The sequence below is a fragment of the Coenobita brevimanus genome, chromosome 51 (genome assembly GCF_032717465.1).
Source record: "Coenobita brevimanus isolate Jiangsu-jjx chromosome 51, ASM3271746v2, whole genome shotgun sequence".
NCBI lineage: Eukaryota > Metazoa > Arthropoda > Malacostraca > Decapoda > Coenobitidae > Coenobita > Coenobita brevimanus.
Window position 1 is genome coordinate 34,465,838 of NC_137004.1, and position 10,028 is coordinate 34,475,865.

Genomic DNA, 10,028 nt, shown 5'->3' on the forward strand with positions numbered 1-10,028 from the left:
CCTTCTTCACGCCTTCCCTGGTTTGTTTTTCTTCCTTTCTGTTTTCCTTTGCCCTTCCGTCTCCCCCTCACTCTACATGTTCGCCCCTCTAGGTCAATATAAGCTGACATTTTTTTTTCCTCGTTTTATTTTTTGCCTCACTCCCCGATTTTGTGTCCCTTAGCTGCTTTCATATGCTTGCCTGCCTGCATACCTTCCCCCTTTCTCCCTCCCTCTTTCCTTCCCCTATACATTCCCACCTCTCTTTCTCTCTCTCTCTCTCTCTCTCTCTCTCTCTCTCTCTCTCTCTCTCTTACCGTCTCCTCTTCCTCCTCTCTCCCTTCATATCCTCCTCATCTCTCCTCACCTCTTAACGTACTCAGCTGTGTATCTCTCCTTCTCCTCTCTCCCTCCACATCCTCGTCTTTCCTCCCCTCCTCTTAACGTACTCAACACTGTCTCTCCTCCTCATCCTCCCCCTCCTCCTTTCCCTGCCATCATGTCTGAGTATGAGATAAGATTACGTGCATCAGTTTTTACCACAGCTACTTTTCCAGACTGCTTCTCTTCCTCTCTTTTTCTTCCGCTCCCTCTTCTCTTCTTCTTCTCCTTCTCTCTAATCCTAATCCTTCTCACCTCCTCTTTAGCCCTATCCCTCTTTTCCACCTCTTTCCCCATTTTCCTCTCTTCTCTCCTTCGCTTTCTCTCTCTGCCTCCCTTCCTCCTTTCTCCCTCTTGTCTACCCATTCTTATTTCTTCCCATTTTAACCTTCCTCATTTTCCCCTTCTCTCCAGCCTTCTTCCTCATTGCTTTCTCCTCTCCACCTCTTTCCCTCTTTTCTCCCTCATCTCCATCTCTCTTCCTCTTTCCCTTCCCTCCTCCTTAATCGCCTTTCTCCCTATTTTTTCCCTCCTCCCTACTCTCTCTCTCTCTCTCTCTCTCTCGCTCGCTCGCTTGTCATCACCCCTTCCTCCTTTCTTCCTCCTCACCACCCGGCCTCCTCCTTTTCTCCCAACTTTGGGGTAAGGCCAGTCTCTCTCCTATTTTTCTCTTCCAGTTCTCTCTCTCGTCACTCTCCTTCCTCACCTCCACCTCCCTCCCTTGCCTTCATGCTTACCTTGTTTTTCTGCATAGCTAATCCCTCCATCAGACCTGCCTCTCTCTCTCTTTCTCTCTCTCCATCACTCCCTCGTCTCTCACCGTCTTCTCTACCTTCCTCTTCTCTACCTACCACTTCTCTATTTTTTTTTTCTCCTATCCACTTCTCTTCCATCATATATCTTTGAGACAGACTGGCCGTGAGGCCACCCTGACTAGGCAGTCCAACTCACCACCTCTTGAAAGGAACTTCACAACTGCCCATTTACACAATTACATCAGGCAATACACCGAACAGGTAACAGGGGAGGGGCTACGAGTGTTGGCAGACCGGCCAGTTTATACCTGCCGGCCCATTAGCCCAGAGTTCGAATCTTGGTGCGGGCAGCAGGCGTCACTCGACTGTGATGTCCATCCACCCCTTGTGGGTTGCCAGGTAAAATGAGGACCTACGGCAACACGTAGGGGAGGTAACTGTGGCACCCTAGACGATGCAATGGCCTTGTATCCCAAGCTATTAGATTAATAACCCGCCACAGGCTCAAAGGCCTACGTTACAGAGGTATGCGCCGCGCCTAAGCTCCTCATAGCGTCTGCACCCACCTTTATTCTCTCCCCACCACTCCCACCTCGCTCACATTGTCTTCTCTACCCCGGTCTTCTCTACCAGCTACTTTTCTACCTCCCATCCCTCTCCACAGCCACCACCGCCACCGCTACCACCGTCATGGCTGAATACAAGCTGATCTACTTCAACGTCCGGGCTCGCGCCGAGATCGTGCGCTGGATATTCAAACAGGGAGATATTCCCTTCACTGACGAGAGGGTTAACCGTGAGGACTGGCCAGAGAAGAAGAAGAGTAAGTATCCAAGTGAGTGAGTGCTGAGATCAGAGTTGAGTGAGCGGGGTGAGCGAGTGAGTGGGTGAATAGACTATTAAGCTCTCAGTTGAGTGAGTGAAGAGATGGTTAGATTTCTGAAGTCAAGTGAGTGAGTAGATACTTAGAGTTCAGAGGTGAGTGAGTAAGAGAGTGAGTTGGGTGAGTGGTTGGAGTTTAGTGAGTGATTCTGAAGGGAGGGTAAAAAGAAAAAAAAAAGAAAAAAGAAAGAAAGAGTGGGTTATCTTAGATCTGTGTGATTTCGTGAGATGAATGTATGGTTCAAGAATTCTGAGAGTTTAATGAGCAAATGCATATGTGATTCTGAAGTAGTGACGTCCCTCTATCTACCGAGAAGAATGAATTATTTAAGAGGTTGGTGGGCGGAATGACTGAGCTGAATGAGATGGGAAAATGACTGATCTAAGAGTGAGATGAGTCAGTGAGTTAGCTGAGTGTGCTGAAGCAGGGCGACACTGACAAAAGAGTCAAGAGAGAGGGTTGGCTGAAGAAGAGTGGAGTGAGAGTTGGACGAGCTGAATGAGAGTTGAGTAAGTGATTCTGACAGTGGATTAATATCGGGGACTAGCCAGAGAAGAAAAAATTGGGATACACTGATCTGAGCCGAGTTGAATGAGTGAGTGAATGAACTGAGTGCATGAGTGGGTGAATAAACTCCCTGTCTCCAAACGATTCGCTGTATTAAGTTTTGGATTTTTCTTTATTTTTTATTTTTTTTAGTTGGAGGGTTAGATGCAGACATCGTCAATCTTTTCAATTACTAGGGTCTCGAAAGCTGAATAAAATTTCCTGATAGCAGCAAAAACTAACTCTAGACGATCATTATAGTGAAGGGGTCAACATTCTTTTTTAACACTAAGCGATTTCATTTTTAGAGAGAGTGAAATGAGGAGTGAGAGAGAATGAGAGATTATGAAACTATTATTTGACTGACAGCACACAGGAGATAAACATAAGGGGATAAAATGCATAATTATAATTCATTCATCTTAACTAGGAGGAGGCTGTTGTCCTTTTGCAGCTTATTTCCCGTTGCTCAGTGGCAGAATAAGACCATACTTACCATCCCTTATACAGCATTTTTTAGTGACTCGCACAAAGTTCTAGTGTTAATCTCTTGCTATATCTCAGCATTCAAGATGGAGAGATAGCCCTTTTATACCTGATTAGAGTGAACAGAGTATAGTGAACAGAGGTAAACGAATCCAAGGATGGGTAAGGAAGTGCGAGTCTGAGGAGCGATGAAAACAGAGGGCAGCGTCTTTCTGTCTATCTATCTGTCTATCAATCTGTTTCCAGGCGCCTTCATTCCGTAAGGGGTGGCCACAGACAAATCGCCTCCACGCCGCCCTGACCTCTGTCATATGGTTGTCCTCCCTCTAACTCACACTCCTCTCTCAGTAATCTCTCCATCTCATCTTTTGTCTCTCTGTTCCTTCTCTCCCCCTCTATCTCACTCATACATTCTTCTTGTCAGTTTCTCAGTCTCGTGCTGGTGTTTAAGGTCGTGTCTCTAGTATTTCATTCCAATTTACACCGCGATTTTTCGTCAGGTTAGAGTGATTCATAAGAGGATTCAGAAGTTAATACTGTCACCACTGAGCTTCTCATGATAAGGGACAACTCCAGCACAAAGTTCCAGAAAACACCAGACGATTTTATTCAGCTAATCGCGAGTCACAAAAACCTAAATGTGTCCACATTCAGTGAACTTTTTCTTATTTGTATGTGCATTATCTGTAGCACGTCGTTATTCGTATCGCGTCATTATAACGGCAGAGGCAAGGGAGGAAATTTAATTATAATCATCATCTCTTTGCCACTACCACGTAGAAAAAATAACTGACCAGCACTACTGAATGTCCAAGAACTGCTTATGTTAGTATTATATGTTTATTAATATGCTGTATTCATGTTTTGGGTTAATATGGTGAGTTTTTTTATAAGCTATGAAAATTCTGAGGGCTGTTGTGCCATTTATTGGGGGGTTTGGAGGTTCCGAAAATTAGTCCCGCATTATTCGTAAATTCTACTGGTCTAGATTTTGGCTCTAGTACGGGTATTAGGAAGCTTACTTTATTTCCGTCCCCACAGCCATCCCCGGAGGTAAGCTTCCTGTGTTGATCGTGAAGGAATACACACTGCCGCAGTCCCTGGCCATCGCTCGCTTCGCCGCCAAGAAGGCCAAACTGGTGCCTGAGAATGACCTGGAGGCTGCCTTCATCGACGCCCTCGTCGACTCCTTATACGAGATCATGACGGAGTTCTACAAGATTCGGTGAGTTTTAGGTGGCAGTGTATTTTTTTATTTTATTTATTTATTTTTTTTAAGGAATGGTGGAAGCTTTTAAAGTAATGGTGTAAAACTTAAGTGTGTATGTGTGTGTGTGTGTGTGTGTGTGTGTGTGTGTGTGTGTGTGTGTGTGTTTAAAGAATGATGAGAGGCTTTTAAGCAGTGGTGGGAGTTTAAAGTGACCATGAGTTTTAAGTGATGGCGTTTAAGTACGGGATGATTCACAGGTCTACATAATCATATTTTCTCTCTCATCAGGTATAAAATATAACATTTCTAGACCTATTTTTGACAACGATCATGAATATGCTGTCCATTTTAGCATAGCACGTCACAATTTTGTGGAAACTACCGTTTATCATTTTGGTTGAATTTTACCGCTGGACGGATATGACTACTCTACTTATAAAAACGATGTTTTTCTTAGTATATCTGAGGTTTTTTGAACTATGTCGATTACTCATATAAATTCAGTGTCTCCAAATAGTCCACAAATACATTGTATTTTCATCCAAATTGAAATGACAAAGCAGGAAACTCGTGCAAGTCATATAATTGAGAGTGAGTTTCATTGCACGTTTGCAAAGGTCAAACTACTCAAAATCGTTGAGCTTTAGAATTCCTTCGATGCTGCGTTCCAGGCTTGTCCCTGTACAGCATCCAGCGGTAATCCGCGAGCATACCTTCATACCTGAAGCCTTGATAGCGATGCTCCATTGCACTGATATCTTGATGGAATCGTTCTTCCTGTTCGTCAGAGACGGCTCCCAAGTTCTGCTCGAAAACTTCAAGGTGCGAATGAAGCAAATGAACTTTCAGCGACATTCGACATCCCATTGCAGCAAATAAATTGAGAAGTTTCTCAACACCATCTTCATAATCCGATGACCTCTTGTTTCCCCGGAAATTTCACATATCTATTTAAATGAGGTCCAGGCGGCCAGTTCCACATCGGCCAGATAGGTGCTGAAGTTGTGGTCTCTCAGAAGTTCCTTTATCTGTGGGCTGATGAATATTCCTTCTTTCAGCTTAGCTTCAGTGATGCCTGGGGATTTGGTTGCGACTAATCCCAATGCTTCAATGTTTCTTCTGCCCAGTGTCTTCACGAACTGCTTCATTAAGCCGAGCTTTATATGAAGCGGAGGAAGAAGAATGTCTCCGGGAGCAACCAGGGGCCCATTCGCGATGTTCCAAGTTCCTGGCTCGTGTGTTTGTCTAGGTGGCCATGTCGACTGCACATAGTGCTTGGAAGTTGCACGGCAATCCAAGAAGCATAAGAAACAACAATGTTTTATGAAGCCTGATTTCAGTCCCATCAGCAAACCGATCACTTTCAAGTCTCCACACAACATCCATTTGTATTCGTCATATTTCATGGCATCTAAAAGGGCCGCAATGTTTTCATAGCACTCTTTCATGTGCACTGAATGTCCTAAAGGCAAAGAAGGTTTCATATTCCCATTGTGCAGCAATACCACCTTCAAGCTTTTCTTCGATGAATCTATGAATAAACGCCACTGAGAAGGATCATGCTCCTGTGAAAGGCAGCGAACAATCTGTCATGTCGTTGCAAAAACATAGTGGTCCATCAGCAGAAAAATATGAAGAAAAATCTTCAGTTCGTTTTCTGAAATATGATACTCGAACATCTTTCTTGAGCAGACATTTTTCTTTCAAAAGAGATGCCAAAAGTTCAGCCTTGTCCTTCGGTAGTCCCAGATCTCGAACTAAGTCATTCAACTCTCCTTGAAAGAACTGGTCAGGTGTGTCTTCATTGTCGGCTAAAAACTATGCATCCTCAGCTGCTTCATCTGACTCGGTTTGGGCTACATCTTCGTCCTCATCGTCGCTACTGGCGATACTATCTTCTGGTGGTATTGAAATGGGAAGAACTTCATTGTTGTGCGGCACTGTCTTTATAGCGGATTCCAAATTGGGGTAAGCAATCATGTGCTTGGTCTTAACAAAAAACCAGGATATGTTGACCTTGCAGAAGTAACAATCTGTAGCATGATCTTTTGGCTCCCTCCACAACATAGGAACGGCGAATGGGATTGCCTTTTTTCTCGTATTCATCCAGTCTCTTAGTCCATTCGAACAAGCTGTACAGATTACATGCGGTGCCCATTTTCTGTCTTGATCTGCAAGAGCACAGCCGAAGTACAGATGATAGACTTTCTTGATATCGTTCGTGATGTTGCGTCGCTGTCCCTTGGGGGTGAACAAAGCACAGACAAAGCAGAAACAACTGGGACTATTTTTGCATTTTCTTGACATTTCAAATGATTCAATAAACAACAACAGCTGCAAAAATAGCCTAAGCGGTGTTAAAAAAAGGAATATATGTGAATATTGTTATGTACGGTCTCAACATGAAGGTTCATTATAAATACTGGACGTGATAGGAAAAAACGGATGGGATTTTCAGAATCAGCACCTAACCATGTACCAAGAGCACCACAAAACTTTTATGATGATGTTTTACTGTTGACCAGTGAATTATGAGAGAGACGATGAAGATGATGACGAATTTTAGCTAAATTACTTTGCCTCTTCTCTTCTAGTATGTCGGAGAAGACGGAAGAGGAGAAGAAGAAGGCACAGAAGGAGGAGTTCTTGCCCAAGTTCGTGCTGCCCGTCATGGAGAAACTGGAGAAGAGGTTTACTGGCAGGGAGTGGTGCGTCTCAGACAATGTAAGTTACTGAGGTAGGGTGGTGAGTTATATAAGAAGGATGTGAATAATTGGTTAGATGAATAATAGTAGGTAAGATGGTGAATAACTGGCGCAAGAACAATAGGGAGGATGGTGAATGATAAGGAGAATAATGAGTGATAAAGACGATGTTGGCTTAGAGAGGGTGATGAATTTCACAAATTTTTAGGGTATTAGTGAATGATGAGGGGAATGATGAATTATGGGTAGGATGATGACCTACAAGAAAACAGTGAATAATTGGGAGGATAGTGAATAACACTGGCGGTGGTGAATAATAGAGATGACGGTGAATAATGGGTAGGAAGGTTAATAATGGGGAGGAAGGAAAATAATGGGGAGGAAGGAAAGTAATGGGGAGGAAGGAAGATAATGGGGAGGAAGGAAAGTAATGGGGAGGAACGTAAATAATGGGGAGGATGGTGAATGATAAAGGATGGTGAAGAATAGAAGATGGTGAATTGTGGGGAGGGTGATGAATAATGAGAATGTGAATAATTCTTACAACTGGTTTGAGCGTCAGGATGGATATAAGGATGAAGATAAATGTATGAGTGAAGATGTGTGTGTGTGTGTGTGTGTGTGTGTGTGTGTGTGTGTGTGTGGATGGGTGTGTGGGTGAGGGTATGTGTGTAGTTGAAGATGGGCTGTAGGGAGAGGCCTTGAACCCACACGAATAGTTTTTAATTCCACGATAGTTACTGTGGTGTAGTGATAAACAGTATCAATAGTGTAATGAAGTTTTTTTTATATTACAGTTCCTAGTACTGTGTTGTCTAAGACCCAGTTAACCTTTTCAGTCCCATGACGTATTTATTATATATAATTCTTCCTACTTTCAGACTGTTTATTAACTTGGTATAGACTTTTCGAATCGGGGATATACAGCATTCCTAACTTCTCTAACTATTAAATGCCGTTTCATTTAGATAAGAATCATTACGAGAACAGTGCGTCATGGAAATGAAGAGGTTAAAAAAATCTTGTTTTTACCCTGCACGTATCTAACTCCCTTCCATCACATATCCATTACTTTTCACACACACCACTCCAGTCCCACGTCACCATCTCCATACCTCACTCACGCATGCTTGACGATAACCCACCTCCTCAGCCTGACACTTAATTAGTCTCTGGGTAACCTGTTTATCAAATCACACAGCTCCCCCCCCAAAAAAAAAAAAAAAAAAAATGTTACCCTTTCATTATCCCTGTCAAGACCCTAAGAACTCTCTCTTCTTTGTTCCTTCCACGCTATCACCCAAGTGCGCGTCCACACGTGTGCTCAAACAAGTGTTGGCAACATGTAAGCAACACAGTAACGAACACGCTGCAAACATGTTGGGAGCAGCAGCGTCCAGATCATGTTGGCAACATCATGATGAAGTCTCAGCTGCACTCGTATGGACACACTTATCCCATCTGCCAGTGTTTGAAATTGCACTAAAACATGTTTGCATACATCTGTCCAAATACCGCTGCAAACATGTTCCCAAGCATGTTGCCAGCTGTGTTGCCAACATATGTTTGAGCACACGCCTGGACTCGCCCTAATGCATCCCTCTTTCCTTGATTCTATATAACCTGCATACCACTGCGATTGCATTTTTTTTCAGTACCTTTTTCCTTGACCTTCAGTTTCGTCTGTTTTATTCTCTTCTCGCGTCCACTACCCTATTCTGCTCAGCAAGCTTCTGAGTAAGTTGTTTATCCTCTCAGTCTGCCTACAAGAAAAAAAGAAAAAAGAAAGAAAAAAAAAAGCTTTAACGACTTCCGATGCAACTCTTTCATCACCCATCGCCTGACCTTCAGAACTCATCTCTAATTATGGTCTCATACACCGTCCACTAACCTCACTGAGCTCAGAGTCTGGGTAAGCAACATATAAAAACAAGAACACAAAACTGCTACTGCTTCCTTCCGTTATCTCTTCCCTCAAACACTCATCTCCCATATCTCTCCTACATTTTTCACTAATCCATTCTACTCGGGCAAATCGGAATAACTTGCACATAAAGTCAAGAACACAAACACTACTACTCGTTTTCTTTCATTACCCCTCCCCTCCCCTTCAGCACACACCTCCCGTATCTCATTCCCATTTTCGTTATTTCTCCCACTTACGTACGTCTCCCACTCCACCCACCTATCCATTGCGCTGTTTTTGACCCATCAGCTGACCTGGGGTGACCTGGCACTCGGCGTCTTCTTCAACGATCTAAAACTCTTTGACCTTGACAACTTGGCCAAGTACCCGGCTCTCAAGGCCCACTATGAGAAAGTTACGTCCCTGCCCAGAATCAAGGAGTGGCTGGAAACACGACCAAAAACTGAAGCCTAACTTCTGAATCAACACTCAAATTTACGTCACAGAGGACTGTATTCTGTTTGGCGGATGAAGCTCTCTGACACCTTCTCCATGTCAGTTTAGTTCTGCTTGGCACGTGAATATTCTCTTTTATTCTCTTTATACAAACCATGTCGATACGGGAATGATATAAACAGTGTCGAAGAGAATATTCATGTATATTATGGAAAATAAATCGATTTGGAAGAGGTAACGAGAATACTGCTCAAAGTTAACAAACTGTCATGATTTGTAACGTCCATATTTTTCATTCAAATCGTCGAAATCGGAGTTGTAATTTTTTCAAAGTTTTTTACCTTATGAGCAATCTGAATCGGAGTCTCTAGGACCAAGCATAATGGAGTGACAGTGAGAGAAGCTCAACACCCACACCTAGAAAGCAAATAATCAGAACTAAAAAAAAAAAAGTGCATTTGTAGCTCCAGCAATAAAAAGTATACATCATTACTAACCAAAGAACAAACATCTACATTAGTCTGATAGGAACAGCCTGTTGCCGAGTTGGATGTATAACGAAAACACGGGGGACTAAAACATCACCAGCATGCTTAAAAATCACCCAACACATCATAATACAAGCATTATTTTGAGCTAATATCCTAGTCACTAACACTCGGTAAATTATCAGAAGAATGTATGACAAATAAAACGTTCCTTCGACGATTAGTGTTAATTT

General features: G+C 43.0%; 1 protein-coding gene across 1 annotated transcript; it reads left to right on the forward strand.

Moving 5' to 3' along the window:
- Window positions 1–1,766: 1,766 nt before the first annotated feature.
- Window positions 1,767–9,332, forward strand: LOC145400106 (hematopoietic prostaglandin D synthase-like). Its single transcript, XM_080272616.1, has 4 exons — window positions 1,767–1,938; window positions 4,072–4,255; window positions 6,835–6,964; window positions 9,161–9,332. The coding sequence occupies exons 1-4, from the start codon at window positions 1,806–1,808 to the stop codon at window positions 9,323–9,325; spliced, it is 612 nt and encodes a 203-aa protein (XP_080128742.1). The 5' UTR covers window positions 1,767–1,805; the 3' UTR covers window positions 9,326–9,332.
- Window positions 9,333–10,028: the final 696 nt, after the last annotated feature.